Source organism: Chiloscyllium plagiosum, chromosome 6 (genome assembly GCF_004010195.1).
Source record: "Chiloscyllium plagiosum isolate BGI_BamShark_2017 chromosome 6, ASM401019v2, whole genome shotgun sequence".
NCBI classification, from domain to species: Eukaryota; Metazoa; Chordata; class Chondrichthyes; order Orectolobiformes; family Hemiscylliidae; genus Chiloscyllium; species Chiloscyllium plagiosum.
Genome location: NC_057715.1, coordinates 64714635 through 64730648, shown reverse-complemented (window position 1 = coordinate 64730648; position 16014 = coordinate 64714635). Strand labels below are relative to the sequence as shown.

General features: G+C 37.8%; 1 protein-coding gene across 6 annotated transcripts in view; it reads right to left on the bottom strand.

Annotated features, from left to right (window-relative positions):
* LOC122550648 (mitogen-activated protein kinase kinase kinase kinase 4) overlaps nucleotides 1-16014 on the bottom strand; it is a 285957-nt gene that overhangs the window by 115918 nt on the left and 154025 nt on the right. For all 6 annotated transcript variants that reach the window (XM_043691715.1, XM_043691718.1, XM_043691717.1 and 3 more), the window contains exon 4: nucleotides 4714-4839. In XM_043691715.1, coding sequence (XP_043547650.1) covers nucleotides 4714-4839 — 126 coding nt within the window. The remainder of the gene's footprint in view (nucleotides 1-4713; nucleotides 4840-16014) is intronic.

Below are 16014 nucleotides of genomic sequence, written 5' to 3'. Positions count from 1 at the left end.
CGATTTTCCTGTTCCCTGGATGCTGCCTGACCTGCTGCGCTGTTCCAGCAACACATTTTCAGCTCTGTATTATAGACCCCCTAATAGTCAGAGGGAAATTGAAAAACAAACTTGTAAGGAGATCTCAGCTATCTGTAAGAATAATAGGGTGGTTTGGTAGGGGATTTTAACTTTCCAAACATAGACTGGAACAATGTGTAGGTGCTTATTTAATTAAAGGTGGCAGGACAGGTAAACAGACCTGCTATTAAAGCCCAGACAATATTTTATGCTTTATTAAGAAATGCATAGACTTTAGTCTTAGCATCTTTAAGAAGTGATGTTGGACTTATAAAAGATTTGTTAGACCTCTCCTGGAATACTATGTACAGTTCTGGGTTCCATACTTTAGGAAGAATCTAAGTGCACTGGAGAATGCATTAGAAATTTACATGAATAGTTCTACGGATAAGAATATAGGTTGGAGACGTTGGAATTGCTTGTTTGAAGAGGTGAAGACTAAGAGGGGATTTGATATAAGTTATCAAAATCATGACTGGTTTGGACACAAGTGCACTCAATGTTCCACAACTCGGCTGTGATTTCAAGCAGGAGATACTAGTGAGACCAGAAGTTACCAACACTGCTGATATCAGCAGTTCTTTAAAGAATTTTTCAAGCTTGCATTTTCATTGCATGGATTTTGAATGCTTTGGAAAATGCATGTAATCAGAAAGGATCAGTCTACAAATTTCTCTCGAGAAACATGCACAGAATATTGTGGCTTTATTACAGATCACAGTGAGATCAGTCACTCAAAAGGTGCTCACTCTCACTAATTCGTATATTGCTTGCTGCTTCATATCCTACCTGGCTTGATATGTAAACTAAAAATTATGAAAATATCTTAAATAACAGGATATCTGGATTTGACTCCAGAAAGTCAATTGGTGAAGGATGGTGCTGTAGCTATTCTTCACACAAGGTAAAATTTATTTGGAGTGAAATAACCAGCCCATATCAATGTCCTTCAATTTGATATTTATAATTAACATTCTACTACGCTGGAGACTTGGGCAGAGAAATGGCAGGTGGAAAAATGGAAGATGATGCATTTTGGAAGATCTAATGCAGGAGGGAAGCATACTGTAAATACAAGAACTCTGAGAAGCATTAATGTACAGAGGGATCTAGGCATCCAGTTCTACAGTTCCACTAAAGTGGTGCACAAATGGATAAAGTAGTCAAAAAGACAAATGGTACGCTTGCCTCATTGGTCTAGGCAGAGAGTATAAAAACTGGCAAGTCATGTTGCAGCTGTACAAAACATTAGTTAGGCCACATTTGGAATATTAAGTACAATTCTGGTCACCACAGTACCGGAAGGATGTGGAGGCTTTGGAGGAGTTACCAAGAGAGTGATTGTTTGGAGGGTATTAGTTATGAGGAGAAGTTGAACAAACTTGGTTTGTTTTCACTTGAGTGTTAGAGGTTGAGGGGCAATCTAGTAGAAGTTTACAAAATTATAAGAGGCATGGAGAGGATGGATAGTTGGAGTCACTTTCTCAGGATAGAAATGTCAATTATTAAGGAACAGAGGTTTTAGGTAAAAGGGTGAAGTTTAAAGGAGATATAAGAGGCAAGTTTTTTTACACTGAGGGCTGTAAGTGCCTGGAATGCTCTACCAGAGGAGGTGGTAGATGCAGGTACAATAGCAATGTTTAATAGACATCTTGACAGATACATGAATAAGGAGGGAATAGAAGAATACAGGCCTCCACTGAGGCAAAAGGATTTCAGTTTAGAAAGACATCATGTGTCAGCACAGGTTTGATGAGACAAAATGCCTATTCCAACGCTACACTGTTTTTGGTTCTTTTCTTTGTATTTCAGATAGACCTACGTCTGAAGAAATGAAGGGAAATAAAACCATCCACTGTCACCCATCCGAATGAAAACTTCATCAACAATTTGTTGGTTTGCACAGAGGCAGCCTTAACCTGTGTTCTAGACATTTCAGGAATAGTTGTGGTGAGCCTCTTCCTAGATAATAGTGCCTTATTGGCAGATTCATTTAAGGTTCTATTCTAACAGTTTCTTAAACAATGGGCTAGGAAGTAGGACATTTTGGTAAGTATCCTAATTAAATGGTGGCTACATCTGATTCAAGATATTAACTGAGAGATAGAAGGAACACATGACATTTGTTGATACACTTCAGTCACCAAAGATCTGAAATTCAGTCCTTTCTTTGCAATACTCACTAACTTGAGCAAAAGTTTGAAGTGAAGGAGAAGATAATTGAGAGATGTTGCATTTTGATAAGGTAAATCAGGGCGGAACTCATACTCTTAATGATAGGGACCTGGGGAGTGTTGCTGAACAAAGAGGCTTTGGGGTACAGGTTCATAATTCCTTGAAAGTAGAGTTGCAGGTAGACTGGGTACTGAAGAAGGCATTTGGTAAGTTTGCCATTATTGGTCAATGCATTGAGTATAGGAGTTAGGATATCATCTTGTGGCTATATAGGACATTGGTGAGACCACTTTTGAAATGCTGTATTCAGTTCTGGTCTCCCTGCTATAGGAATGATATTGTCAAACTTGAAAATTTACAAGATTGTTGCAGGGATTGGATTTGAGCTATAGGAGAAGCTGAATAGACTAGGGCCTTTTTCGCCCTGGAGTACCAGCAGATGAAGGATAGCATTACAGAGGTTTATAAAATCATGAAGGCCATAGATAGGGTGAATAGCCAAGGTCTTTTCCCCAGGGAGGAGTTGTCCAAAACCAGAGGGCATGGGTTTTAAATAAGAGAGGAAAGATTTAAAAGAGGACCTAAGGGGCAACCTTTTCACGCTGAAGATGGAATCTATGGAATGAGCTGCCAGAGGAATTGGTGGAGGCTGGTACAACTACAACATTTGAAAAGCATCTGGATGGTTACATGAATAAGAAGGGTTTAGAATGATATGGTCCAAATGCTGGCAAATGGAACTAGATTAATTTAGGATATCTCGCTGACATGGACAAGTTGGCCTGAATGGTCTGTTTCCGTGCTGTATAACTCTATGACTCACTATTTATTACTGTCCAGCCATACAAAATCAAAAGCTAATTGCCTCTTGTATAAAGAATTATAGACAAAACAGGGGAAGACATTATTAACAATCCCTCTTGGAAATAAATACCATAAATGCTCGCATCCTTCTTCATAAATGCCAAACATTTGTCACAGCATCTTCCCAATCCTCAGATTTATTGGGATATTTTGCCACTTTCTAAGCCTTTTCTTTTCATTTTATATAACGGTCAACTTCCATAGGTTTTTTTTTTGAGTTTCTGAACCTTAAAGAAATGCATAGTTGCTGTAAGTCATGCATTTTTTTCTTTAAAGTCTGTCCATTTCCTATGTACAGTCATACTTCTAAATACATTTTCCTAATGTAGTTCAGCTAAATTTGTTCATGCTTCATAATTTCCCTTTTTCAAATTTCACATTCTTATTTCACTTTCAAACATTATGCATAATTCTATCATATTGTATTCACTCATCCCTAAAACTCCTTTTACATTATGTAATACTAAATCCAATATTGCTTATTTTTCAGGTCAGTACTTCAACAAACTGTCCCTGACACACTCCAGAGGCTCATCCTTCACACCTTTCGTGTTTAGTTGGTTTAACCAGTCACTAAACAGATTGAAATCACTCAATTACCATGCTGCACATATTACAAGCTTCTCCCATCTGATTTATACCAATCTCACACGACCACTACTATTTGGTGGCCTATAAATAACTCCAACCAATGTCTGCTGTTCCTTGCTGATTCCTAGTTCCACCCAAACAAATTCCACACTTTGCTCTTCTGTTCTGAAAATGTCCCCTGTAACTGTTTTGATCCCCATCCTTTATTATCAATGGAACTCCATCTCTTTTACCTTCTTGTCTGCCCTTTCTAAGTGTTGAATATTCTTAAACTTTCAGTTCCTAGTACTGGTCATCATGCAGCCATGTCATTGCAAGGCAATTAATCGTAAACACTTACCTTTATTTGTGCTCATGGATCATCTCTCCTGTTGTAAATACTGCATGCATTCAGGCAGAGTGCCCTTGAATTTGTCTTTCTGACTTCATTCCATAATTGAGGCATACCAGAGGCTCAGCTTTGTCTCTACTGTTTTCTGGTCTCCCTCTCAGTTTTCAGATTTCCTCGTATCAACTTATTTTCCTCCCAACTTATGTTACCCCTCAGATTCCAATCACTGAAAAGCTAGTCTAAATCCACCTCAAAAGCACCTTCAAATCCACCACCCCCCAAACCCAGGACAGGGAGGATGGTATCCATCTCAGTCCTGTTAAGATGTAATCCATCCGGTTTTTCTAGGTCTCTCCTGCCAAATGACTCCAGAAATATGATGCCCTCCTTCCTACACCAGTTCTTCAGTTTAGGTGATTCATCCTTCTGCTCTTGTGCTCACAAGCACACGGCATTGGGAGTAACAGTGAGATCACCACTAGAGTCCAGTTTTTACATTTCCTACCTAGACATCTTCTTTCCACTTTTGAATTTTTAATTCAACTGTTAATTAAAATTATTGAACAATTTTATGTGTTTAGATCAAAAAACTTTCAATTTTCAGTCATTTCTTTTCTTAAAGCAAATCATTCACGAAACATGAATGAGATATTTCCAAAAGAAACAGCAAAGCACAATATTTTTTTTCTCACCCAAAGTTGATCATCATGACCAGGAGGACTTTTCTTTATAAAAGCACCATAGTAGGTTGCTATATTTCTGTGGTGAGAATATTTTTTCAACATGTTGATCTCCAGTTTAATTTCTTCTTCTTCATCCTGTAAGAAAAATGTAAATACTTCAATGTTGAATCATTTGAAACATGATAAACTTTTTTTTAAATGAAAATTTCTATTTTTTAAAAAATCACTTTGAATTTCTTTCCATTTGGAACTAGAGATAAAACAGTCCTGCCTGCTATTGAATGTGTCCTGATACTGTCATCTTCTTACTTTAGAACAAAGCATATTAAAATCACAAAAACATTTGAAAGCCCTCTGCTCCATCTAATTTTTCTATTCAAACTTTCCCTCTCATATGGTCAGAGGGAAGAATGTTAACTCACTACCTTAAACATCATAACGTTGCTTAATGATGTTGTGCCAACTTTTGCATCCAAAAGACTGTCAACACTCAGAGCTCACTCACAAATAATGATGCAGTACTGGGAGAGATCATCATTTGACCTCTTCAAGAAGTCAGAGAAGAAATCTGTAGATAAAATTGGTCACAGAAAATTTGCAGATAACAGAACATTTTATCTTTACAACCTTTATGCACAGCATGTCATATTAGGAAAACTAAATTTGTGACATTTTCTCAAACAACATCCTAGTTTGAAATAATCTACCCCTCTTGCTTTCCCGATCTTTTAATATTCCTAACTATAAATTTCATTTCAAAACAATTCATATTTGCTGCTTCAATAATAAAGAGAGGTTCTCCTTGAATGTGTAGGTTTATTTCCTTTAATCCTTAAATTCATTTGCAACTGCCTCAGCAACAAGCAGAGTCAGTCAATAATAACTGAACCTTAGTAATCCTGAACATCAGTCAACATTGAATTTTCTCCTTTCTACTCGAAAAAAAGTCTCCAGTCTTTCCAGAACCTGCATTCACCTGTTATTATGGTGAAACAATGAAAAAAATTGTTACAACTTTTCCCTATCTACCCTACAATGGTATGTTTAAAACTGCACACACTCTATTACCTGATTCTAGTTTTGTATAATATAATCTCCTTATAATTGTATTCAATTACTCGTGATGTAAAGTCAAGGAGATATTTTTCAATTTTATTGATGTGATCTACTTGCTCTCTACTTTTAATGACTGACCTATGAATGAACAAAGGATCCTTTGCTCTAAAATCTTAGTACCTGTTGACATTAATGTAATTCAACCATGAAGAGCAGTAGGTTGCCCCAGTACTCTGATCCCTACAGGATCTACTGGTCACTGAATTACAGATTAGTATTCGTTTCAGTTTTGGTCCTAAAAAGGTAGAAATAGCAGCAGAAAATGAGTCTGCTAACAAGGAAAAACACTGGAGAGATGCATACCGCCACTAACACATCCTAGAGTACTAGTGCAAGTTTCAAGTTTTTAATACCCACATTGGTATGTCACAAATCCAGCAAACAATAAGGGTTAAAACATGTCCAAACGGCGGCTGTGCTTAACATATTACAAAAAGCACCTTAATTAAGTGCCAGCAATACCTGTTCAAAATAGGCAGCCAACTCATGACAAACATTGATTTAACAAATGGTTCTAATTAACATTTAACTTTACTTACAACCAAAATATGGCTTTACTGTAGTATGTTATACAGCTATGCTCACTATTTTTGTTGAGAAGCTGTAAATGAAGTTAGTTCAATAATAGCTGCTTACTGAGAGTTCACATGGCAAAAAATCTTTTCTCAGTGCAATATCAACAGAAAATGGTGACGAGGCTGGAAATGAGTTATTTCCTCTTCTTCACTTGAAAATTAAAGATTGAAGAATGTATGGATTTGTAATGACGTCCTGACTCTGAGATCCCAAGAATGGATTTTAGCATGTGATGCCTCACCACAGCGATTGAGTGTAGTATTCCTTCCTCCCTTCCCTAACAAAAGATGATGTGGTAAAGCCTGACAAACATTCTACATGTACGCTAACAAAGATAGTACAAAATCACCGTTAAGGAACAAAATTGTTTTGGTAACCTACAATTACTCTGTAATAATTGCTCAATTGTGGCTGTAATAACAACAAATTTGCATCCCAAGCTGGTAAATATTGGTTTAGTCATATTTTATTCTGGTAAATTACACAAGGGGGAAAGAGGTGAATCAATAATATTATTGTGATCTTCTTCTGACATTAACAAAAAGTGATCTTTCTTTTTATAATTTTATTTATTTTCCTTTTCGAAATAGGTCATCGCCCCAAATCCACCACTGGAGAAGTTCAGTTTTTAAATGATCTGTAATTCTCTTTCAGACTTTAAATTTTAAAAGGATAATTTATTCAAATGAGCACCCTGGGAATAAATTTACATAATACAATACAAGCATACAAGGAAGAGGAGAAAATGAGTAAGAGAAGTTACAGCAATGAACAGTTTTTAAAAATTCAGTGGTATGGCTGTTCTGGCAAAATTGCTTTCCATGGGAGCTTGGATACAGCTGAAGACATTACGATTCTTATTGAGAAGGAATTACTTTACTTTTCAAGCAAAATGCAGGATTCTTCCTCAAAATCAAGGTTTCAAAATAGGTTGAGACTAAAGACAGACTTTTAGCTGAGCCTAAAGCTGTCTGTGGTTTTTCCATACCAATGTAAAAAGCAGACTGAAAAAAGGATTCAAGGCTGTATAATTAAAGTGATTCAAAAACCATAGGTTTCAATCACATGACTAGGGTTTCTGGATGAGTCAGTTCAGCTATAATCAAGGGTTTTGATGTCTCTTGTCGAAAACCATTTACTCTTTAAGGCGACAATTGTGGGACCACTGGCACCGTCTCAAGCAGAAAGATTTTCAATAGCTTTTATTTTGTTCAGAAATTGGTTGACATGGATATTTTGCCTGCTATTCTTCAATACTAGTTTGACGGAATAACCACATAGTGCAAGAGTGCAAAATTCCATGCGGATGATGAATTATCCTTTGTCCACTGGACATTTCTGGATAGCACATTCTGTAGTTGATGCAAGTAGTAGACATTTTAAGCAAAAAATTAAACAAGAGAATATAATTTTTAATACAACCATTTAGGATCTCTTTCTATGCCTTCTGGGGTGATAATATTCAAATGGAGTTCATAAAACTGTTTCTGTTTGCAAAGTGTAACTAAATTTAATAATGACTACTTTCCTCAATGCAGTACACAACACTCATTTTTCCATAATGGATTACATTTTTCAGCATAAGACTACTTTTTTCCTCTACATTCTTTCAAAATCCCCACCGCAAATTAATATATTTAATACACTACCCTGTATTTACAAAGTATCTTTAATATGCAAAATATTGCAGAATGACTTAAAGGAATACTACAAAGCAAAATTTGTAGTACTCCTGAGTCACATCTGACGATACTGGGGAAAATGATGCGAGGCTTGATTAAAGAGGTAGGTTTGGAGCAGTATCTTAAAGAACAACAAAGTTGAGGAAGGGAAACTATCACAGAGATACAGAACAATCTTTCCATATTGCAATTCAATAAATAATTAAACATAAAATAAATTAACTTGAATTGAACTAAACTAACTTAATTTAACTAGTTTAATTTACATCACTCGACACTCCCCCACCGAGGTTCCCACCAATGGGAGCCATCAGCTAATACACCTGTATTCATTTATTCAGGCTTTCTCCCCTCGGGGCCCCTGGGTCACCAGATCCGACCTTCACGACTATACAAAGGCTCTAATCAGTATGGCTGAAAAATAGTTCCTTTTCCTGGTGCACCACATGTGTAAAAACGTCCAGGGGGCCATGCTCCATCATTAACCTACGCCATAAGAATGAAATTTAAAGATGACAATGCTGCTTGACTGTGAGCAAACTTAGATCAGCAAGCACTGCATGATGGTGAATAGGACTTGGCGCAAGGAGAACAGAGTCCTAGATAAGCTTAAATTTACCAGAATGTCGGACACTAGCTAGGAGCACAATGGAATACACATACAAAGACATATATGAGGGGCTTCAGTAACAGCTGGACTGTGGCAAGGTAGAGTTCAGTGATATTATGGAGGTGGAAAGAAATTATCTTGGTGATGGTAGAAACATGGAGTTGGAAGTTCTCTTTGGGTCAACAATGATACAGGGCTGTGAACAGCCTGATTCATACTTAAAATCAGAAAATGAAAAATAGAAAATGCTGAAGTACTCAGCAGGTCAGGCAACATCTACAGAAAGAGAGAAAGAGACATCAGACCTTCTCATTGTACGAAAGTAAGTGTTGGACCGACTACATGGCTTACATTAAGCAAAATGGATCTGAAAGAGAGGACAGACTTAATTCTGTTGACGTACATAATGTTAGCATGACATCAAAAATTGTAAGCTTCTTTGCAGCAAACAATCAGCCCATCATATAATTTTCATACTCACATGTGAACATAGGAACAGGAAAATCACACTTGAGGGGCCATTCAGCCCCTCAAGCCTATTCTACCATTCAATAAAGTCCCTATACCTGCCTTTGACCCATATCCCTTAGTACCTTTATTTAACAAAAGGTATATCTATCTCAAATTTAAAATCAACAATTGACAGTTTGTGAAGAGATTTCCAAACGTCTGCCACCCTTTTATGTAGAAACACTTGCTAATATCTCTCATTAATGGTTTGGCCCTAATTCTCAGACCATGCCCCTAACTCTATAATCCCCAACCACTGGAAATAATTTATCTTTATCTATCCTGTCTTTTCCTCTTTATATCTTGAAGCCGTTGATGATAGCACCCTTAATCTTCTAAATCCTAAAGCAAACAGGCCTTATTTATACAACTTCTCCTCATAAGATAACCCCAGAAGTCCAGATATCATTGTTCAGCAAACCTGTGCTGAACTCCCTCCAGGGCCAAAACATCCTTCCTAAGGTGTGCTGCCCAAAGTTGCTCATAGTACTCCAAGTGAAATCTAAGCAGAGTTGTGCAGGGTTGTGTAGTAGAACTTTTGTATCCATATACTCTGTTCCTAAAAACCAGCATTCCATTAGCTTTCTTGATTATTTGCTGCATCTGTTTGAGACATTGCAAAGATCTATGCATCTGAACCCATGAGTCTCTTTGAACATCTACTGCATTTAACTTCACACAATCTAGAAAGTACCCTGATCAATCCTTTGGTCAAAATGAATAATCTCAAACTTACTTACACTGAACTCCAACTGCCACAGTTTTGCCTATTCACTTGGTCTCTCAATATTCCTTTGTAATTTTATTGTATTGTCTGCACTGTCTACAGAGCTGCCTAACTTTGAGTCATCAGCCAACTTGGATATTCAACTTTCTATGCCATTATCCAAGTCCTTAATAAATAATATTAATAATTAAGGGGCTAACAAAATCAATGTGGGACACCACTGGTCACATACTCAAATTGGCAATATCTACCCATTATTTCTACCTTCTATCACCTGCTAATCAACCAATTTCCCAGCCATGTCAATAATTTGCCCTCAGTTCTACAAGCTTCTTAGTTCGCAGCATCTTAAGTTAGATTTTATCAAATGCCTTCTGGATGTCCATATAAACAACATCCACAGATATTTCCCAACAACTGAGTTACCTCTTCAAAAAAAAAACACAATACCTGTCATGAATCCATGCTGGCTCTGCCTAAGTAACTGAAAATGTTCCAAGGTGTTCAATTATCCCATCCTTGATTATAGAGTCCAATTTCCCCACCACAGATGATTAGCTAATTCGTCTGTAATTCCCCAGTTTTCCTCTTTTGTCCTTCTTAAAAAAGTGAAGTGTGATTTTCCAATCCAGAGATATGGCTCCTATATCTATGGAGCTCAAAGATTAATGTTAAGGTGTCTACAGTGTGCTCCCTTACTTTCTTTAACATCCTCATATAGAAACCATCAGGTTTTGGGGATTTGTCACTCATTAATTCCATTCATTTTCTCATTACTGACATTTTACTTACATTAATTTTATCCAGTCCCTAATTCCAATCCAGTATTAATTTCCTGAAGTCTTTCAGGAAGCTATCCTCCTTTTCTACTGTAAATACTGAGGCAATGCAATTATTTGATATGCCTGCCATTTCCCCATTGACATTGGCAATGTCCCCACTTTCAGTCCTTAGTGGGTCAACATTGCGCCTGGCCACCTGTTTTCCTTTTTATGCAATTATAAAATTTCTTACAGATTGTGAGGTCCCTGGCAAGTTTATTTTCATAATCCCTTTTAATGGCTCTTATAAGCTGCTTTCTGGCCCTTTGCTGGTCTTTGTATCTTTCCCATTCAGCAGGATCTGTCTTGCTGTTTGCATTTCTGGAAGCTTTTTTTGTTTTATGCTATCCCCTATCTCTTTAGATGTCCATGTTCTTTTTAACCCCGTGAAGTGAATATTTCCTTCTCAAAAGGTATAAACTGGTTTTTTATGGTTTTAAACGTTTCTCTAAGCGTCCTGTACTGTTTTATCCATTATCAGCTTTTCCCAATTTATGATGACTGTATCTATCTCATTAAAGTTGGCCTTACAGATCTAAACCTTTAGTCGCTGATTTGTGCTCTTTGCTTTTAAACACTACATTCAACTCTATGAAATTATGATTGCTATTTGATAAATATTCATACACAATTAGTTTTCTAATTAAATCCAGCTCAAATCAAATATTACTTGTCTCCTTGTTGCATCGAAGGCTTGTTGTAGGAAACTATCCCCAACAGACTCCAAAATTTCATTAACTTTCTGACAAAAGCTTGACTCCCTCTCTCAATGTATATTAAACTTGAAATCTTCCATTAATACTACCTTAGCTTTGCTACACACTTGTCCAATTTCTACATTTACATAATCTAGCACTTCAGAACAGCTACCAGGGGCTCTATACACAATACTGTCACAGATTAGATTACATTACATGACATTTTTTTTTTAGATTACATTAGATTACATTACATTACAGTGTGGAAACAGGCCCTTCGGCCCAACAAGTCCACACCGACCCGCCGAAGCGCAACCCACCCATACCCCTACATTTACCCCTTACCTAACACTACGGGCAATTGTGCATGTCCAATTCACCTGACCTGCACATCTTTGGACTGTGGGCGGCACAGTGGCTCAGTGGTTAGCACTGCTGCCTCACAGAACCAGGGTCCAAGGTTCAATTCCAGCCTCGGGCGACTGTCTGTGTGGAGTTTGCATTTTCTCCCAGTGTCTGCGTGGGTTTCCTCCAGGTGCTCCGATTTCCTCCCACAGTCCAAAGGTGTGCAAGTCAGGTGAATTGACCATACTAAATTGGCCGTAATGTTAGGTGCATTAATCAGAGGGAAATGAGTCTGGGTGGGTTACTCTTCAGAGGGTCGGTGTGGACTGGTTAGGCCGAAGGGCCTGCCTCCACACTGTAGGCAATCTAATCTAATCTAATCATTAGACCCTTTACTGTTGCTCAGTTCCACCTATTCGGTTTCTACTGAATGCTTTCCCTCCAATGTATCATCCCTCACTTTTGAATTAACTTATCAAATATTGGGTCACCCTGGTCCTAGGGTATATTTTGCTTTGTCATTACCAGTATAAATGATTTATATAGGTGTTGCCAGAGAAAAAAAAATGTACAGCTTTGCGTAAATACAACCAGGAAACGTCATGTCAAAAAACTTTACCCACTAATACGACAGACCATGAATGGACAGACACAGTACAATCAACCATAGGCATTAGACAGCGGCAAACATATAAAATGAAAAAAAAACTAGACAAACTCTCACAAAAAACAATACAGAAGCCTAAATAAAAGAAAAAAAACTTATCAGACTGACCCCTAACAGACACTGAAAAAACCGTCTTAGTATGAGAATTAAATTACAACTTCAGAAACACAAAGAGGATTTCTTAGCATCATTAGAAACGACACTGAAAGACAACAAACTCACAGAGGAAACCCAGCAAACCATCAGACAGACAGTTACACTAATATTAAGCAGGAAAAAAAATGAAGGAAACACAATACGCAGGAAAGGAAACCACTAGAAGGACTCAAAAAAGACAAAAACATTGTAATCCTACCTGCAGATAAAGGACGTTTGACAGTCATTTAAAAAAATCAGGCTACTGCAAGGATCAGCAATAACGGGTTGGACCGAAGGGTCTGTTTCCACGCTGTACATCTTTATGACTCTATGACTAAGAAAGTGAATGCACTGTTTACAGATACAGGTACTTACCAACTGGTGGCAATAGACCACAACTGGAGAACTGAATCACAGCCTTACTCACAAAACTTCGAAAATATGGAGAATTAAATCAGACACTCTTCCAAAAAAAATGAAACCAGATGGATCCACTTCTACAGATTACCCAAAATTCACAAACCAGGAGCCACTCCTCAGACCCATGGTGTCACTACTAGGAACACCAACATACAGAGTAGCCAAGGAACTCCACAAAAGACTAAAACACTTAGTAGAGGACTCACACCACTACATTCACTCCACCCAAGAATTCCTGAATACCAAAGACACCAAGATAGAGGAGGATGAAATAATGGTCTCCTTTGAAGTAAAAACCATGTTCACATCCATCAACATCAACCTGGCCAAAGAAACACTGGCTACACTATCAGAAGAACCAAAGACACAAACACCAGACACTACCAATTTCATCAGCAAAGACAATATCGTCAACCTAGTAGACCTATGCCTCACCACCTACTTCACTTTCAATAACAAGACCTACAAACAAATCAACGGAACACCCATGGGATCACCGATATCAGGCTTCCTAGCAGAGGCAGTAATACAGAGACTCTAACAAACAGCTCCCCCAACCATCCAACCCAAACTTTGGGTCCGCTATGTGGATGACACCTTTCTCATCACCAGATGAAACAAATTAGAGGAAACCTTCAAGACCATCAATAATATCCTTACTGGCATAAAATTCACAAAAGAGGAAGAAAACAACAACAATCTGCCATTCCTAGATGTCACAGTAGAGCAAACAGTCAGTGGGAAACTTCAAACCAGCGTCTACAGGAAAATAACACATATGGACCAAATACTCAACCACAGAAGCAATCATCCCAACACCAACAAATGAAGCTGCAATAGGACATTATTTCAATGAGCCACTACACACTGCAGCACAGAGGAACTACAAAGAGCAGAAGAAAATCACCCATACAGCGTTTTCAAGAAGAACTGGTACTCAATAAACACAGTCCGCTGATTTCTCAACAACAAACCCAAACATGCAGACAAAACATGCCCACAAACCCTAGCCATTTTATCCTACATTAAAGACATCTTTGAAAGGACTGCCAGACTACCCAGATCTCTTGGATTCATGGTAGCCCACAAACCCACCAACAAACTTAAACAGCAGCTCATGAACTTAAAAGACCCTATACAGACAGCAAGCAAAACGAATGTCGTTTACAAAATACCTTGCAAGGACCATTACAAACACTACATTGAACAGTAAACTGGGATAGCTTGAGGAGAGTGTTATAAATATGAAATTCGTGATTATATTTTAGAATCTATCTTTTTGGCTTATGAGGTTGTGGTTTTAGGCTTCATCTTTAAACGTAGATTTCATGCAGCTCTATGGATTCAATGGTCCCAAAGGGCTGCCATGTTTCAAGAAGGCAGTTCACCACCTTCTCAAAAGGTTTGCACAATAAATCCTGGCCTAGCCAAAGATGCCACATTTTATCCCATTTTTTACAAAAGCCACGTGAGCCTCACTGGAGTCGGTCCGACAGCATATCTGAGTAATTTAGTTGTTTGATCAAGAGGAGATTGCGTTGTTGAATAGTAAGTGCCAAATTTTAACATCTGTGAGCAGTGTGGCTGTTTCTAAGTCCATAATGAAAAGACCCCAAGGCTCCAAAAGATCAGAAACATGTTATCAGCACCATGCTGTAAATACTTGTGCTGCAACTAGTCTCCTTGCTTCTGAAAAGCAGTGGTAATTCAAGATAACTAATTAACAAAGCTACTTGAATCAAAAGCTAGTGGGTTTCCTACTTCCACTGAGAGGAGGGTTAAGGAAGTTTCTCAGAGATCAGATTATAGGCTTTCCTATAAACCCACAGATTACATGGACAGAAGGGGTTGTTTGGTGTTAGATGACCTGCAGCTCACTAGGAGTTGAGGATTTATTTGTATAGGCTAGGCCAGAGGGAGAACCACTGGGGGAAATATCTCACAGTGGATGACAGTACTCGGAAAGGAAAATAACAGAAGTAAACTCTTGGGAGTTGTGAAACACTTTGGATTGATTTCAAGTAACAAAATTCAGATTTTTGATTGTCAATTAAAGTAGAAATAGGCAAATTCTGTCTGGTTGTTTCAAGAAGTTGTTTATAAAAATGAAATTATTTTTGAAAGGATTTTGTCTTTAATCGTTGATACAGTAATGATTCTGTTAATTTAGCCCCTTCAGCTAATTTGAATTTTTCTTGAAAACATCACCAATGTCTACAGAGATCATTATACAAAATTCAGTCATGCATACCTTGGGATTCATGGGTTCCAACATTTATGCTTCAATTTTTTTCAAGATTGCATATCAAGTTTTTGCTGGGTATATATATCTGCTACTCCGAGCTTTTTTTGTCAATTACCTTGAATCAGTGTCTGCTGACTACTCTGACTTCTGCATCAGAAGCAGCTTTCCCTTATTTACTGAAACAATAAGGATATGAAGAATGAAGGAGTTAATAAGCTCAAGCAGTTTTTTTTCTGTATTTTTCTACCAACCTATTTGCCTGAGAGAATGTTAAAGTATGTGCTTTCTTATAGATAATGGCAAGGCCAGAAGTGAAACAGATTGGAGAAGATTGAGAATGCATTGTAGCCAGGCTATTTTGTTCTTGTAGAACTTTGTACAAATAAATCTTGCTTGCTGTGTCTGCTTTAAAGACTAAGCAAGAAACAAAAAGATACTTAGGGAAGTAGAGAGTTAGAGACAGTAAGGAAAAGCAAGAGAGCGTGAGGGTCAAAGCGTGCGTGTGCGTGCACACGCGAAGGAAGAGAGGGGGGTGGAGAGAGAGGGGGAAGAGAGATGGGGAGCGGGGGGGCGGGTAGAACAGAGAGAGGAGGGGGAGAGGCTTACCGAGACACAAACAGACTTCAGGGTTTGAATTTCTCCTGTATACTTGCAAAAAAGTATTTCTGATTTGAACCATCTCTGCCTCTGCCCAAGATAAATATCTACATCTATGAACACTTGCATTGAATATGCCCTCAAGTTTTCTCTATAGT